The 17705-nt window shown below is 44.2% G+C and overlaps 2 protein-coding genes across 4 annotated transcripts; both read left to right on the top strand.

Moving 5' to 3' along the window:
• The first annotated feature begins 1104 nt into the window (after positions 1 to 1104).
• Positions 1105 to 13884, top strand: mcm7 (minichromosome maintenance complex component 7). Of its 3 annotated transcripts, XM_056286461.1 has the most exons (16): positions 2021 to 2440; positions 2670 to 2737; positions 3067 to 3146; positions 3825 to 3989; positions 4463 to 4587; positions 4782 to 4962; positions 5345 to 5482; positions 6782 to 6931; positions 7527 to 7644; positions 7743 to 7874; positions 8077 to 8160; positions 8449 to 8660; positions 9277 to 9542; positions 9968 to 10136; positions 12081 to 12190; positions 12845 to 13884. In XM_056286461.1, the coding sequence occupies exons 5-16, from the start codon at positions 4508 to 4510 to the stop codon at positions 13068 to 13070; spliced, it is 1866 nt and encodes a 621-aa protein (XP_056142436.1). In that variant the 5' UTR covers positions 2021 to 2440; positions 2670 to 2737; positions 3067 to 3146; positions 3825 to 3989; positions 4463 to 4507; the 3' UTR covers positions 13071 to 13884. The 3 variants fall into 3 exon arrangements, with proteins under 3 accessions (XP_056142428.1, XP_056142436.1, XP_056142445.1); XM_056286453.1 differs by lacking the exons at positions 2021 to 2440; positions 2670 to 2737 and adding an exon at positions 1105 to 1251; XM_056286470.1 differs by lacking the exon at positions 2670 to 2737 and having other exon boundaries at positions 2421 to 2440.
• A 1542-nt stretch (positions 13885 to 15426) lies between these two features.
• On the top strand, positions 15427 to 17318 carry LOC130110416 (uncharacterized). Its single transcript, XM_056277513.1, has 3 exons — positions 15427 to 15481; positions 15761 to 15921; positions 16545 to 17318. The coding sequence occupies exons 1-3, from the start codon at positions 15427 to 15429 to the stop codon at positions 17316 to 17318; spliced, it is 990 nt and encodes a 329-aa protein (XP_056133488.1).
• The last annotated feature ends 387 nt before the right edge of the window (positions 17319 to 17705 follow it).

Genomic DNA, 17705 nt, shown 5'->3' with positions numbered 1-17705 from the left:
CTGGTCCACATTGCTTGGCCTGGGAGGATCTAGTTCCATGGCAACATAAGAGTGAAGACAATGGCATCTGCCACAGGTTGTACCCAAGTGATGGTCGGATTGGGAGTCCCACCATATGTGCAGTTTACTGCCTTCGATTCACTCAAGGCCTCATGTCTTTGGACTGGTGGCCAAATCTACAGTATAGGAGGACAGTGGATGTAAACATGGATGCAAGGACCTTTGTCTGACGGAGCAGCACATCAAGTTTTATTACCAATACAAATGCCTCCTAAATATAAAGGTGAGCATTCTTACGCAAACATGGTGGTGGGTCAATCGATTTATCAAATCCATACTAAATGGATGGCACCAAGCTTGGCTGTATTGCGTTTCAATGTTTACAGAAATTATCAAATGGGAGGGATGATAGAAACGTCAGTTTATTTCATACGAGGGAAATCAATCCAAAAACACGCGTCTGGCGGCTCTGTGAATGTTGGATGAGACTCCAGCACTGTTTATTTTGTGATTTGCCTCGGTTAGAGCCTGTAGTCTACCAAACATGAATGAATTGCTCTTGTCCATCACTGAGGAACTTGTGGGACAGTGGCTCAGGAGGTAGAGCAAGTAGTCTAACTGAAAGGTTGCCGGTTCGATCCTCGGCTCCTTGCAAAAATGTCGAGGTGTCTTGAGCAAAGACACCGAATCCCTGACTGCTCCTGATGAGCTGGTTATTACTTTGCATGGTTGACGCCGCCGTCGGTGTATGGGTGAATGAAATGCATGAATTGGTCGTAAAACGCTTTGAGTGGCTGTTGCAGCAAGAAAGGCGCTGTATAAATGTTTATATAAATCCGTGTGCCGTTCATTTGACGGCATTGCTTTTCGCAGTCCACCCTATCCGGGGTCAGTCGGTGGTCCAATCGCACACTTTCGCGCCACTCGCAGAAAGCGGGGCAGAAGTTTGTTGAGTCATGTGACTACGCTTTCGCCCCCAACTTTCGCGCCACAACGAAGACACACCCCCGAGTAGCAGAAGCGCCCGCTTTGATTGGCAGGTTAAGACGTCAGAATCGCGCCAGTTTTTGCATCGGAGACCGGAGATTCCGCAAGGCTGAGTGAATGAGCTGCCGTCTTCTCTGATCGTCAAATAACCACAATTGAATTATATTTTAGGACAATTTCAACCTCGGATTTCGAAATTAAGTCCACACATCTGAGCGACGACACCCACGGCAATGGCTCCTAAGGATTATTCGTCTGAAAAAGGTAAGGCTGTGGCTTCTCCCTCGCTAACTTGCTGCATGGAACCAACAGGTTTGCGTAGTCGGTTTACCAACCGAATACAATAGCGAATTTTGTGCTTGCGATTGCAAGAAACTGCATGTACGAAGCGGGGGCGATCACCTTGGCCGCTTATTAAAAACAACAAAGCCTGGGCACATGGTACAATGTTCTTTCTCCAATACGACATGAGCAGGTCCGATTGCACCGTGAAGAGATCTTAAATACGTCCCTTTGTTCCTTTTGCCGTGGTTCGATATGAGTTATAATCTCCGATAGACCCTAAGACAGCCAAATCGAGTCCAGTGTAAACTGTAGGGTTTATTAGTACTTTTGGCTGTTCGTTTTGTTGAACGATGGCATGAATGATCAACGTGGTTACAGATTTTATTCCCCCTAAAGTTGGAGGGGTTGTCCTATCTGTGAGTATTGTCTTGCGGGCTTGTGACTTCTGAGTGACCCGGATGGAACTCATCAGACAAAGGATAACGCGCCAGTCGGCCAGCACATGGCCAGAAGGAAGTGTCGACTTTTAGTACCATTAAAATAAAAAATATCTGCTCCTGTTGGACATTTTTTTACGAACGATATTGTTGTCTTGGACACAATCGGTTCTAAAAATTACCGCAGTCAAAAGCAAATTATCGTAATTTTGTAAAACAAATATGTTGGCTGGATGCTTGGACATGGGGGGGCAGTGCGTTGTCTGAGGTTTTTTTTTGTGTTTTTGGGTTGTTTTTTTACCGGGCGGCTTTGCTGATGGCCATTTAACTACTGGCGGCCAACTAGTGTTAACTGGCCATAATTGCCGTGCTTCCCCTTGCAAGCAAAACCAGTGCGTCATTTTGAACTTTCGTTTCGCAACGGATCTGCAGTTAAGTAAATAGCATGTTGGGGTGTCGAAACAGTCGATGTCGCCTGTGAGAACGGGTATTTGAAGGCGATCGTACCCCCGGCGACGGGGTCATAACCCATTTTTTTCCAGAGGTAATTTAAAAACTCCAGATCGGTTATATTTTGGAAACGCTCGGGGACTATTTTCCAAGCGCAGGGATCGCGGAGGTTTTCTCGGGGTGACGAGGCCCAAAAAGCCATGTGCTGCTTTGTTTACAATAACATCCTCCATCACAGAAAATAACGCGCCGGAGACGCCGATTATCTGCCGTTTTGTCGAGTAAGTTGAGTAGTTTCGCCGTCAGGTAAAAAGCTAGTCTCTTTTGTTGAAATCCCCGGTGCTAAAATATGCACATTGAGGTTCTTTCGAGAAGTGAGGGATATTTTTTTTGTCTCCCCTTAAAAATGGACACTGAATTGAGCGTGCCTGTTGTGTATTTACATTCTCATCTCTTGTATTGTGTTTGTTGCTGTGCCCTACAATCATTTATTTTGTTTTGCTTTTGCAGCCTCGGTAGTGAATGGTCCAACGTTGTTTAGGTGCCTACAGGACTTCAGCTGGCGTTAATACTTTACTGTAAGCAATAGTGACTCATCGAGATTACAGGATGCCATGTTACTCAACAAAGGGGGTCGTCGTAGGACAACAAATGAGCTCCCAGTCTGAAGGCCCACTTTGGGCGATTGTGTTGTCTATCCACGGTTTTCTTTTTTTAACTGCCTCTAAATTGGATCAGCGTGTTAACAATACACGAAACCGTGTGTAAACGAGTAAACCAAAATTTCATTCAAAGTGTACAGTCCTACATAGTGCAGCCTATATGGGAATGCTTGACCCTTTTCTGTTCTGTTTCTTTTGGCGTTTAAATACTGAGGATGTGGGGTTTTTTTTCCCTTCGCCTTCAGAGAAATGCAAGAAGTTCCTGCAGGAGTTTTACACCGAAGATTACTCTGGGAAGAAAGTGTTTAAATATGGAGCTCAGCTTGTGAGTATAATATGAATCGTTTGGTCTTCCTATTTCACACTTTTATTTCATACCGTGGATCCCAGCAACTTAAAGGGGGGGGTGTTGCTGTTAATCTTGTAGTGTATGGTCTTTTAAGGCATATAATCAAACCAAAGCTTCATCAACAAATTTTAGAAATGGAGACTTTATTTTGGTTAAATTGTGATTTGTAATGACACAATTTGGATTTATGGTGCAGCCTCTTAATTTGTTACATTTTTCTCGCCTTCGGTGAATTATTGAATTTTTTTGGTATATCTTGCGATGTGTTTTTGCTTTGTTGAAAAGTCTGGATTTGCAAACAGATTCAAACTCGAGAAGTAAAATAATCAAATATGAGTTATAAAGTAACTTATTTTTTTACTTAGGTCAGTGTAAATGCTACAGTATGTTGGTTTGATATTTATTTAAGTCCTTTGACTTATAAGCCAGAATGTAAATGAATTTGCCGTACATTACACTGTAAAAATGCAATTGTTAATTAGATTTGTCTGTTCTTGTTTGTTTGTTTCCTGAAGGTAAGACATTCTGAATTTGCACTTGTAGGTGACCAAATAATTATTTAAAAAATGAATTTGTTTTCTTATCAATTATTTATAGAGACCCTTACTGTAAATCTCAATGCCCCGGCTAATAAAAATTCTGGTTTGTGTCTAGGTGGCGCTTGCCCACCGGGAGCAGGTGGCCCTCCATGTGGACCTGGACGATGTGGGTGAGGAGGACCCGGAGCTCGTCGAGAGCATCAGCGAGAACACAAAACGCTACGTCGCCTTGTTTGCCGACGCCATCCATGAGTTGTTGCCAGACTACAGAGAGAGAGATGTGAGTTGGTCCTGAAAACGGATCGGTCACTTATCGCCCACTGCGTTGTTTTGACCAATTAAATAGCTGAGGAATGAAAAGATGTTGATCTTCGCTGTTTGAAAACGAGAGAAGAGAAATATTTATCATTGCATTGTCATGGGCCGAATTCATTAAAACCTGACATTTGTGGTCAGTGTCTCACAGCAATCAAGATTATCTTTGCTGTCTTGATTGAAAAGCATATACCGGTGATGTACTAAATTCTGGTGAGGTACTTGTCATCTGATGTGACCCTTCCCAGTTCTATAGAATGGTCATCCCTCATTGGTTAGATAGTTTTAATCACTTGTAATGTTGACCATCTGGGAATTCAGTCCTGTTCGAATATCATATTCATTAGAAGTTGCTGGGAGTATGGGGGGGGGTACAAATGTAACAGTGTATAATTAAAGTCGATGTAGAGCATAATCAAACACTACTGCGGTCCAAAGGTTGTGGCCAAGGATTCCCTGGACGTGTACATTGAACACAGACTGATGATGGAACAGAGAGGTCGCGACCCCGCAGATACAAGGGACCCTCACAACCAGTACCCAGCTGAGCTTATGAGAAGATTGTGAGTTGTAGTAGTTTTGAATGGTGCTAAAATATATTCTCTATTTCATTATGTTGGCTGTGAATATTTATTTTTTATACAACTATCACAGTATCAACACCTTCTTATTCTCCCAAATATAGAGAAATTCACAGAATGTCTCCCTGAAATTTGTAGATTTTTCCCCTGCGTATAAATTTTCTATTCACCCACAGTGAGCTGTACTTCAAGGCTCCCAGCACAGCCAAGCCCAAAGTGGTACGTGATGTGCGTGCCGATAGCATTGGGCAGCTGGTGGTGGTGAGGGGCATCGTAACCCGTGCCACTGAGGTCAAACCAATGATGGCTGTCGCTACCTATACCTGCGACCTGTGTGCTGCTGAGACATATCAACCAGTAAGATTGTTTATACTTTTCGGTTGTCACCCTTGATAATAGGCCTTCACCTTGGATGGCACTGACCTGGTGCAGTAATTGTAAAATAAAATTCCCAGTTGTCCAATCCCTGGTAAATGACAACAGGCATGTTTTCCTTGCAGCAAATTTCAACGTCTGTTAAAGCTGCTGTTTTCATTTGTGGTCTTAACCGAAATTTAGTTATTTATATGAGCTGTAAGCTATTTAAATAATGAGTCAGTGGACCCAAGTCTAGTAATTTAGCTCTCCTGAGTTTGTTTTTGTTTGTTTTTTTTTTTTTTTCTGTTTTCAAACTGTGTTTTTATGCTTTGTAATATTTTGTATTATTAACTCACTCTCACAACCTTCCCCTGTACTCCAGATCCAGTCCCCGTCCTTCATGCCCCTCATTATGTGTCCCAGTCAGGAGTGTGTCACCAACAAGTCAGGGGGTCGCCTTTACCTGCAGACCAGGGGCTCGAAGTTTGTAAAGTTTCAGGAGCTGCGCATTCAGGAGCATGTAAGGACCATAACTGCAATGTGCACTGTTAACCTGAGCTTTGAGTAGAGTGTGGTTGGTTTCCGGTTTGTCAGTTCAGTGTATGGACTTAAACTGGTATGATTTTATGTGAACTGACTGAATCGGCATTTGATATTATGAGACTTTCTGGCTAATTAAAAAGTAGCCTACATCAGCAACCTGTACCGACAGTGTCACGGCGCTATAATATTACGTTTGTTTATAAACGGACTAACGGAGCCATTAGTATCTGACAGACCATGCACAATTTGTCGAGTCCAGACAGTACAATGCAGTGGATAAGAACGGTTAGTGCCAAGGCCGACAACAAGGAGATCAAATTTCAGTAGAGTTGGGTGGGGGGGAGAGGTGCACAGCGCATGGTGTGTTTGTTTACTTTGGGGGTGATGAGGGGGACAACATGGCAGTTAAATGTCAGAGAAAACAAAAACTGGGCCAGTTATGGCAACATTTTGGATACGAAGCCGACGAAAGATATAAGCCGAAAAATATAGACGAGGCAACGCTATAATAAGTAAACCCTGTATTTAACATTTTGTATTTATTGGCAATTGGCAAACCAGCTTATTGGTGTATTACCGCCACCAACTGGATTGGAGTTGCTACACATTCAGTTTCATTATGTTCCAGTCAGAAGTGGCAGCTGAGTCGAGTGTGACACCTATTGGTAAAATGCAGTATACAGGTTCGGTTCTGCGTTTGGCTTAATATCAAACCAATTTGAAAATGTTTACATCGACCCAACCCTAGCTTTGAGTTCTGACTTCGGTACTGCTCTTGTCAGTTGCATGAGTTCTTGGTGCTCCAAGTAAATTTTCCAGTTCCAACTTTTTATGTTGATTACCGAGTACAATACAGGTATCTGAACAACTATTTAAGGGTAAGTGTGCGTAATGGTAGGCCTCCATTCGGCCAAAGAGGTCAACTAAATTAAGTTTTATTTGGCACAATCCTGTGATCCTTAATCATGGGTCAGCACTTAAACATCACTCCGTCCAATGGAGCATCGCTGTGGCTAAATTAGATGCACTCATCGTTATATAGGCTTGATTCTGTCTTGGGTTCAGATCTATCTTGGGACTCTTGCTGCATGACATTTCCTCTTTCTCCTCACCCCGCAATTTTTTTTTCTTTCCCCCCCCCCCCCATCCTCTGTATCCAGAATAAGGGTTAAAATAACCAAAAACAGTCATCTAAGAAAAACACTGTTAGCATACAAATTGAAACTGAAGCAGGTGATGTAAAAATGAAACGGTTTGTTCTCTATGTTGTCTGCAGAGTGATCAGGTGCCCGTCGGAAACATTCCAAGGAGCATGACTGTATTTGCTCGTGGTGAGAACACACGTGTGGCCCAGCCTGGAGACCACGTAGCCATCACAGGCGTATTCCTTCCTCTGTTGCGCGCCGGCTACAGACAGGCTGTGCAGGTGTGTAAGACTGGATAAACTCTTATCCTCCATAATGGCCTGACTTCACTTTTTGGGTTATTAGAAAGGTTGACCAATAACAATAGATTGGCTGGTTTATCTTGAGTGACGGGCTGCATTCCGCAGTTTGTTACTCTTCTTGGTGACCAACTAACTCTGCTGAAGTAACCCAATTTGGCACAACCCAAAGATTTTCCAGAGTTGCTTGTACTTCACTGAAGATATTTATACATGCAAAGGGGGGAGGGGTTGGTGAATTGTCTAATAAATCCATGATCTAAGAAGCTGGAATTCACTGTTGAGTTTTCTCGGTGTTGTGAGACTACGGCAACAAAACCTGGGTGGCGTAAGATGCTCGCTTGAAAGCCCTAATAACATGCCCACATTCATATTCAGCCCCGTTTCATCAAGTTAAGGTTGTGCGGAAGATCATCCTCATTGTATGATGGCTTAGTATAGAGTGGAGCCTGGTGTCCTCTGTAGTTACCACTGTCACGAGTTTTTGCAACTTGCCATTTGTTTTGGTTAAGTTTTCCACTCTTGGATGTTTTGTGTTTTTCTGTATGGTTCTCATGGGTTCTGTTCCCTCCTCTAGGGTCTTCTGTCAGAGACTTACCTGGAGGCACACAGCATCACCCTTATGAACAAGTCCGAGGACGATGAACTAGGCACTGAGGAGCTGAATGAGGAGGAGCTTCGCAGTATCGCAGCCGGTAGGTGCCTGTAAGACCTTGGAAGAAAAACTGCATACTGTCAAAACCAAGCCTAACTGCACTGAAGTTTACTCATGATCAAGTCCTTTTTGTTGCAGAGGAGGAATTCTATGAGAGACTGGCAGGCTCCATCGCTCCAGAGATCTTTGGGCATGAAGATGTGAAGAAGGCTCTTCTGCTGCTCTTGGTTGGAGGAGTACAGCAGGCCCCTAAAGGCATGAAGATTAGAGGTGAGCAGGCATTTCCAATCATGCCCCTGTTGTTTGTTTTTTTTGTTTGTTTTTTTTCTTACTGAAAGTATACAGAATTCAGAAGACCATATTGTTCACCTGCTATAATTTATGTGCAGGGAAGTTCCCATGAATCCTAATCTTAATCAAATCCAATAGCAACTGTAATTTATCTGACTGCTTGGTGCTCTCCTCCCTTTAGGCAACATAAATATCTGCCTGATGGGGGATCCAGGCGTGGCCAAGTCTCAGCTGCTCTCCTACATCGACCGCCTGGCTCCTCGGAGTGAGTGTCTTCCTGTAATCTGATATCTAAAACTCTTTCTAGGTTCAGTTTCCTTGATGTTTTCTTTTTTGTAATGGATGAAAGTGGCAGAAGGCATAGAAAATGGAATGAGTGCCAGAGTGATCAAATTTTTGAGCAAATACACGTTTGGATTACAGATGCACATGGCACCATCTGAGCTGTCCGGAACACCACCATCTCGGCTTTTGGTAAAAATAAAAAGCTATGTTTTGTTTACATCCATTAATTGGTTTGGTTTTACCCTTGCCCTCCCTTGTGGGTGCTCAGGTCAGTACACGACCGGTCGGGGCTCATCTGGCGTGGGTCTGACTGCAGCAGTGATGCGTGACCCTCTGACTGGAGAGATGACCCTGGAGGGAGGGGCCTTGGTGCTGGCCGACCTGGGCGTCTGCTGCATCGATGAATTTGACAAGATGGCCGACGCAGACCGGACAGCCATCCACGAGGTGATGGAGCAGCAGACAATCTCCATTGCTAAGGTATGAGATCCGCATTCATATTGGTAAGTGCATCCCTGACCGTGGTGTGGTCAATACTCCCAAGAGTGGCTGCTGGCTTGCAAGCAAGTTGGATAGCCCATTAACCTGATGATCACAAATGACTTGTAATCATTAATGCACTCCTCAACAACAACTGCTGACCATAAGCTATAGGCCGTGCAATGATAGATTACAGTGTTGCCAGATTTGACTGAGACCAAATAGCCCAGTCAGAGCCCTGTACCTGCCCAATCGTCACAAAAATAGGCCCCCCCCTTTTTCTTTTCTTACTGACATTTTTACCCCCCCCCCCCCCCCAATCAAATAAAAAGTAGCCCAATTGGGCGTGAAACCGCCCAATCTTGCAACGCTGGTCAGATAATGTGCACACTTGAGGCAAGGTTTCAAAAGGCTATTCCTGCAGCTGTAATGTAGTATCTTCATCTGCAAAATCTGACATGCTTTAAAGCCTCTTATCAACATATTTTTGCCTGTCTGTACAATAATGGAAGCAGAACACTTTGAATCCTCTACCCTTTTTTCCGCCCTACACTTTTTTTCCCTTTTTGTCGTTACGCCCATATTTAATTAGAGCATGTCTCCCTTCTCCTCTCAGGCGGGCATCATGACCTCTCTTAACGCCCGGTGCTCCATCCTGGCAGCAGCCAACCCTGCCTATGGCCGCTACAACCCCCGGAAAAGCATAGAGCAGAACATTCAGCTGCCGGCTGCGCTGTTGTCCCGTTTCGACCTGCTTTGGCTGATCCAAGATAAGCCTGACGCTGACGCGGACCTGCGGCTTGCACAGCACATCACCTATGTGCACCAGCACTGCCGCCAGCCGCCAACACACTTCACCCCCATCGACATGAAGTTGATGAGGTCTGTAAGAGAGTAGCCTCCAGGAGCGCTGCTAAGCGCTCCTGGAGGCTATGGGCTTGAGTTCATGCTGTGTGGAATTAATTTTATTTTGCTATTTTAATTTTGTTCATTTCAAGTAAGTTCAGGGATCAACCAGTGCATTGAACTTTTATTCGATATCTGTTTTGGTATTATGTTGGCATTATTCTTTACTGTTTGTTTTAGATCCAGTAAGTGAAAGGATCTTTTTGTCCTTCAGAGACCAAGCTTATACAAAAGTGGCATAAATAAACAAACAATACATAATAATGCATTAAAAACGTAAACTTTCAGTGTGCATTTTGATGGCTGTTTCCTTCGTACTCCTATGGTCTTTCTCCCACTAAGACATTTTGCTGTTGACTAATGGGTCTAATGTAGTTGTAACTTGGCAATCCTCTCTCCAGGCGCTACATTTCCTTGTGTAAGAAGCGGCAGCCTGTGGTGCCTGAGGCTCTGGCCGATTATATCACCGCTGCCTACGTGGAGATGAGGAAGGAGGCACGTGTCAGCAAGGACACCACCTTCACCTCTGCTCGTACCCTCCTCTCCATCCTCCGCCTCTCCACAGCCCTGGTAAGTCCCATGCCACAGCCCCTTTGATCCAGCACATCCCTGCTGGGTCCCACGGGAAGGACTTTTAATCTAATCTAAAAATTGAGACCTGTTGAATGTTTTACATGATGTCCTTGTCCAAGTACAAATTGGGGTTGGTGGATTTTCTCATTCCAAATTCCCGTAGACCGGGAAATTTTATTAGTTTTTACTCTGACAAAATTATCTTCTATCTGCTTTCTTGCTTTATTTATTTATTGGTTGGTTGGTTGATTGATTGATTTATGCATTGCTGATGCCACAAATGGTTGCATATAGTTTCTTTCCACATCCGATGTTGATGGGTTTTCACTAATTCTTATTGTTGTGAGCCGTGACATCACACTTGACTTCCTGTTCTGTGTCTTAGTTGCCATCACAGTACCTCTTGTTCAGTGTGTGCTAAAGTGCTTACAGTGCAGGTAGTGGCGATACCCTGGCCTACCGCAGTGTGAGCACTTCTTTCACAAGCTGAATATAAAAGCCGTCGCCATTTTCTTTTGCCTCTGGTATTACACATCTGACACATTCCTTACCATGTCTGAAATCAAAGAAACCTTGTTTTCACAACACATATTTGAAATCCTAGAAATAACTTTTATGCATTTAGTATGCCAGGAGGGTATTTTTAACATTTAAATATTATCTGACAAAGCTAATGTTCATACAGTGATAGAGGTGGTTTTGTGGTCTGGTCTACTTCTAGCTGCTGGCTGTCAAAAGTGCTGTTTGTGCAGGTAGTTAAGTCATCTGCCCTACTGCAAAACCAGCACTTCAAGCAGACAAGCAGGCCATGTACTTTGAGTGGATGTTCACCAGGGGGCAAACTGCTTGGATCTGTATTTATTGACCTGTCTAGGTATATAGGAACCCAAAATGGAGAAATGCATTCAGCCACTTTGAAAGTGTTGCATCATGTAGTAAAGGAAACGGAAACTCTTGGCATCCAGAATCAAGCAGAAGTGGAGTTCATCTTCTGTGTGGAGTTTGCATGTTCCCCCTGTGTCTGCGTGGCTTTCCTCCCACAGTACTAAGACATGTAGGTCAGGTGAATCAGCCATACTAAATTGTCCCTAGGTGTGAATCGTGTGTATGTGCGGGGGGGGGGGCTTTGATAGCCTGGCGGCCTATCCAGGGTGTCTCCCCCGCCTGCCGCCCAATGACTGTTGGTATAGAGTCCAGCATTCCCACGACTCTGGAGAGCAGCATAAGCGGTTTGGATAATGGATGGATGGATATATCTCTACAAACCTAATGGATGAGGAACAAGGGAGACTTGGTATATTGTTAAATCTATAGGCTGTGATATGAAAAGAATATCAAATGCCCTGCCAACAATTTGCCAGGGGAAAAAATTGAATCCAGTTTTACAGTGTTTACCAAACAGGGATTTAGATGTCTGCTTTAACTGTAATCCATCCATATAAACCAGAGAAAAAGAGGTTATTGGACACAAAAAGTCATCATCTGGTTGTAGAGTTTGCAGCGATTATCTGGTCCCAGACAGCTTTGCAGGGTGGGCAGTCAGCCTGTGTGCGTAGGAGCAGCTGTGCAAACCCATGCAAAACTGATCGTGGCCTGAACCAAACTTCAGTATTACAAGACAAAAGCACTCAAGCTGCAAGACTTCCCCCCCCCCCCTCTTCAATGCATAAAAGTTTTACCTTTGGTCCATTATTGCATTTTGGCCAATGTAGAGACTAGCTGGTGTTGAGAGGCGGAGACATGGGCAATTGCCGGACGTCCCAGAGGGCATTGCACTTGTCTCGGTCTGACAGTGCCGGCACAGCGCAGCCTACGAGACCCGAATCCCACTACCCATGGAGTTTGTGAACTAAAGTCATCATGATGGGGTGGTTTTTTTTGTTTTGTTTGTTTGTTTTTTTTTACATTTTTGGGCCTTCACTATCATTTCCTTTTGCTTAGGCTCGCCTTCGCATAGTGGACACCGTGGAGAAAGAGGATGTTAATGAGGCAATGAGGCTGATGGAGATGTCAAAGGACTCATTGCAAGCTGACAAGTCAAGCACCACAAGGTCAGTGCTATCACCAGACTCCTCCAGAAGGACCGCATTGTGTCCGGTCAGACTTGCATTAACAGATCTGACCGGATGTCCGTATAAAAGTGGTTCACATACCATGACGAATCTAGCATCTAAGCTAGTATCCTTCTTTTATGAGCCACTTGTGCCCTATAATTGATGTGGCTCGGTCTCCCCAAAGGAAGTTGTAAAACTCCCAGGTATTTTTTATAGTGCTCTGTTTAACATGCCAGCGTGTTCACTGGAGCAGGCATCAGGGGTAACTGTGCGGCAACCCTTAAACACTTTACCATATAGGTCTGTCATGTTCCCTGTCCTGAGTGCTGGCTGTATAAGACCCAATGTTAAGTTCAGTCAAAGGTTTGGAGACAGTAATAAAAATACTGTAAGATGATTTAGTCACTCATAAGGTTAAAATGGGTTTTAAACAAATCCACTGAGATATTTTTAGGCTCATTTTTAGCACATCTCCTATCCCGAGTGCCTTGTAGGGAGAATGATTCCCTAATAGAAGTAATGAGTGTCAATTGATGACTGACTGTTAGATTAGAACAGCCTGAAGTAATAACTGAAGGTCGTTGGGTTTTATTTATTTATTTATTTATTTATTTTAATGATAAAAACAATTTTTGATTCTTTTCTCTGTAGAACTCAGCGCCCTGCTGATGTGATCTTCTCTCTGTTGCGTGAGCTTGCCACTGAGGGTGTGATGGGCCGTGGCGGAGCCGGCGGAGTGGTGCGCATGGCCGAGGCGGAGCAGAGGTGCGTGTCCCGGGGATTCACCCCGGCTCAGTTCCAGGAGGCGTTGGAGGAGTACGAGGAGCTGAACGTATGGCAGGTCAACCAGGCCCGCACCCGCATCACATTCATCTGAAGAAACTCACCCTTAGGACGCGGTCGCCTAAGGAGAACTTTGCACAGGCTTTCAAAGACTTGAATGAGGCGCTTTATTTTTAAACTGTCCGATTGTTAAAAACAAGTTACTTTTTATATATATATATATAACATTTCCAGTTGCAGATTCAAAACTTCACATTATTTTGAGCACTCACTGTTCATGAATAAAATTGCTTGTAAATATGTAATATGAAAAGTCTTGACTTTTTTCGGGGGGGCTCACCAATTGTATCCAGCCAATTACCCCAGTCTCCCGAGCCATCCCAGTCGCTGCTCCATCCCCTCTGCCGATTCGGGGAGGGCTGCAGTCTACCACATGTCTCCTCTGATACATGTGGAGTCGCCAGCCGTTTCTTTCTACCTGACAGTGAGAAGTTTCACCAGGAGGACGTAGCGCGTGGGAGGATCACGCCATTCCCCCCAGTTCTCCCTCCCCCCTGAACGGGTGCCCCAACCAACCAGAGGAGGTGGTAGTACAGCGACCAGGACACATACCCACACCTGGCTTTCCACCCGCAGACACGGCCTATTGTGTCTGTAGGGATACCTGACCAAGTCGGAGGTAACACGGGGATGCGAGACCAGTGTTGGTAGGCAACAGAATAGACCACTAGGCTACCTGGACGCCCCCTCGGACTCCATTATGGGAGATGTGCTGTGCTGAACTGCAGTTTTCCAGTTTAAAATTATGCAGTGTCTGAACATTTTACTAATATGTTGTAATACAGATCAGTCTCAGAAGCACACTGTGTAGTCCAACTTCAATTGGTGTGCTAACCTTACATTGTGGCAGGTGGTACTAATAAACTGCCTTCATGACTGCTTTCGTTTGGTTTGTCCATGTTAACACGAGTCATACACACTTTCATACCTCTGCACTGCGAGTAAGATGTAAATAAGTGGGGCACAGGAAAAAGTGGAAGTGTGTCACTGATTCTTGAACACCTGGTTTTGTTGCTGCATAGACAGTAATTGCCACTTCCAGTGGCACCTGTTTAAACGTCTCGCTCGTAAGGCCTGCCAACATGTTTTGTCAAACTACCGTTTGGAGGTACCCCATTTATGGATTCCTTCAAAACGAGAATGCATCTATTTTTAATGTGTTCATTACTCATGTAGTGGGTACTGATAAAAGCATGGAACTGGTTAAACAAGGTCTCATAAACATAATGTTTGATGTAAGAACACAATGATACTGAAAGGTTGTCCATGTTAAGATTTTTGGTTTCAAGTGTTACAATTTAGAAGTGAACATGCTGAGGCAAAACTACAAACGGTGCAATGCCTCCGGAGCATAAGACCCAGATCTTTGGAAAACAGGTGTTTCACTGGGCCAAAAATGATAACCAACTTTACAAGATGGCAGTTTAGAGATAATTTGGTATCTTTAGGAAGAAAAAGGTTGAAACTAGAGATGTTCATATGAGACCCCTCCCCTTTTTTTTTTCTTTTTTTTTTGCATTTTTGGTTGCAATTATGCTGTTCGTTTTGTCAGCAATTTGCCCAAGGATGCAGTGCTGCTCCTTGTCCCAGCAGGTGATGCTTTGGTCTCAGACTTTTAATGGGGACTTTCCATTTGAAGTGGTGTTTATGGCTTTTTCTGCTCAACTCTCATGGGGCTTTTAGTCTTAATTGGCGCCAGAAACCCCATGTTAAAAAGAAGACGAGAAGAAAATAAAGGAAAAACTGACGTGAAAGGCGGGGCTAAGATCAAGGTTTCAGGTTTGTGAATTGTGATTGGCTAGGAGGGAGTGTGTCAAAATGAGTGACAGACAGACCTGTATTTAACCCACCTTACTCTGGAGGAGTGAAGACAGTATCCAAGGCCCAGGTAAGTAGTACATGATATGATTAAGCTTTTTTTTAATTTTGACATTTACACAGAATTAATTTAGTCCAAGTCTTACAAAATCTAGTGAAATTATCAAAGAGCAACGCCATGAAACATTGAATGCAGGTAAACTTATGCTATGAAGTCGATACTGGTTTCTTGCTGTGATCTCTTCCCCCCAGTGAGACCTTGTCATTTATTTCCGTGTTTATTGTGGGCACAAAACTCGTCTTGTTCATTCTGTCTGTTAATTAATTCCAGGGCCTTGAGCGGCTCAGTTCTATAGGGTTAGGGCTATAAAACTGATACTCCATCTGACACGTCAGAATTTCAAGATGCTATCTTGAAATTTCGAGAAAATTTCATAGCTTGTAAAAAAAATCCCATTATTCATTCACATTTTGTGCTATCGATGGCTGAGTCGAAAGGAAGGGACTCTTATTTAAATGTTGATTTCTCAGCTTGTTATATATGTCTTGGTCTGTGGCTCACAGGGGTCAAGATGACTTCAACCTTTTGGATTGCGGGGGCCCTGTGCTGCCTGACGTGGCTCTCAGGTAAGCTCTGGCTCTTTCAGTTTCTCCTCAAACTAGCATTACAGAATAATTATGATCTGACTTTTATGCAGGTCTGCTGGAGGCCAAGTCTTTGCTGAACGTAATCCAACAGGAAGGTAACAGCAAAATTTCTTGTTTTTTTTTTCCTTCCATTTTTTGATCTATCTAGTCTTTTAAGGAGTGGGAGCAAGGTGTTAAAGTCCAATTTTTTTCATGAGTTGCCCTCTCTCCACCCAACTGCTTCGTTGTTCTCCAAAGTCATCTCTCCTTTTTGAACAGAGATGGTGCCTGCCGGCTCCATGAGGATCGACTCTGAGAAAGCAAATGACTTCCTGACTCACTCCAGACCAAAGCGCAACGTGGACCCCAGATGGTACAGAGGAAACCCTGACTTCCAGGCCTACTACCGCTACTACAGCAGCATTGGACACACCGAGGGGGTGAGTGAGAATGATTTAAAACAAAAAAAGAAGGAAAATCATGTCAACATACTGATATTTGGTGTGTGTTTATCCAAAGTACTTGACTGTACCATCAGCAAATTGTGTATCATAATCGGCTAATCTATATTGATTGTTATCTTGATTAATCGATTAATTGTTTAGTCTATAAAGTGTCAAAAATAATGACAGATGCCCATTTTGGGCTCCCAGAGCTCTAAGTGGTGTTTAACAACTGCTTACCCAATCTGACCAGCAGCCAAACGTCAGCCCTCCAGTAACCTGTTCATGTTATGATGACAGGAATCAGAGAAAGGCAAGCAAATCTTAGCATTTGTGAGTCTGTAACCAGCAAATGTTTGGCGATTTAAGTTGATGTCTAAAACAATTAATTGATTAACTTATAATCAATTAATGTTCTGTTGAATGACTATTCAATTAATTGACTAATTATTTCAGTACTAATATAAAAATCCTAATTTGGAATCAAAGCCTTGTAACTTGGTTGTACGAATGCTCTGTTGTAACATGACAGACTGATCTGCACATGGCGGTTTCTTCTAACAGTCTAATTTCACCTTCTTAATTTGTGCCCCATCCTCATATTTATTTCTACAACTCAGCTGTATGAGATTGACAAACTGAGGATGCTGTACCAGCAGATGAGGCACCTGGAGCATACCTACGGCCCCAACGCCTCCTACTTCCAGAGCAAACTGGGAGTCCCCGTTGTCCCATGCGACCCGGCCACAGACAAGAAATGCAAACTGCTACCCCCTCCCCCGCCAATGAAAGGCGCCCCGAAGCCGACAGACCCCCCCCCTCCGCCGCCAGCTATCTCCCAGGCTGACGTGCTCTACTTATGCAACGCCAAAGACCCCCTCTGCAAGCCCCACATTGTCTACCTGCCAACAGGGGCTGTGCCTGTACTCTGCGACCCGCGCTACCACCCCCACTGCAAGCCCCAGAAGGTCCCCGTCGCAGTCGCCATGCCCCAGGCCCCTCCTCCCCCTCCTCCTCTGAAGAAGATGGTCCTTCCCCCTCCCCCGCCAGTGGTAATTAAGAAGTCTCCTCCGGCCCCCATCCGTACCTTCAAGGGTATGGAGTATGACTGCGACCCTTACTGGGATCCCGACTGCCTGATTGACCACCCGCCCAGGCCCATCAAGGGCAAGGTGATCCTGCCTCCGCCCCCGCCTGCAGAGGAGGAGGAGGAAGAGGAGAAAGCACCTGTGGAGGAGCCGGCACCCCCGGCGCCCATTGCCAAGAAAGTGGCTCTCTACCCTTACTCTTATTACCACCCATACGACCCCAGGGATGATCTCTATGACCCCTCCCGCTTCCAATACCCTCAGCCGGCTGCGGCTGCAGATGAGCTGGCAGAAGGCAGTGAATAGAGATACTACAGTCTCATGGCATAGAACAAGTTCATTTGTGCCTTAAAGCTATCTCTCAAGGTGAAAGACTTTTTTTATTTAGAAATTGATTGAAAACATCCAAGTTGCACCTTTCCATATTTTGGGTTCAGAATATTTAGCTCTTGCTGTTTGTTTATACTGTCACAGGACTCAGCATGTAAAAAAAAAAAGCTATTGTCGACATACTCTTGTAACATAAAAATGATGGCTGGGAAAATAAAAAGTCAAAAGACCCTTTGATTCTTCTTATTGAATGTTTTTTTTTTTTTAATTTATTTCTGATTTTCCCCTTTTTTCTCCCAATTTAGTGGCCAATTGATCCCTATTTTAATTCAAACACCCACCCTCGTATTGCATGCGTTCGCC

Source organism: Lampris incognitus, chromosome 1 (genome assembly GCF_029633865.1).
Source record: "Lampris incognitus isolate fLamInc1 chromosome 1, fLamInc1.hap2, whole genome shotgun sequence".
Classification (NCBI taxonomy): domain Eukaryota; kingdom Metazoa; phylum Chordata; class Actinopteri; order Lampriformes; family Lampridae; genus Lampris; species Lampris incognitus.
The sequence above is the reverse complement of the archived record's forward strand: the minus strand, read 5'-3'. Positions and strand labels throughout refer to the sequence as shown.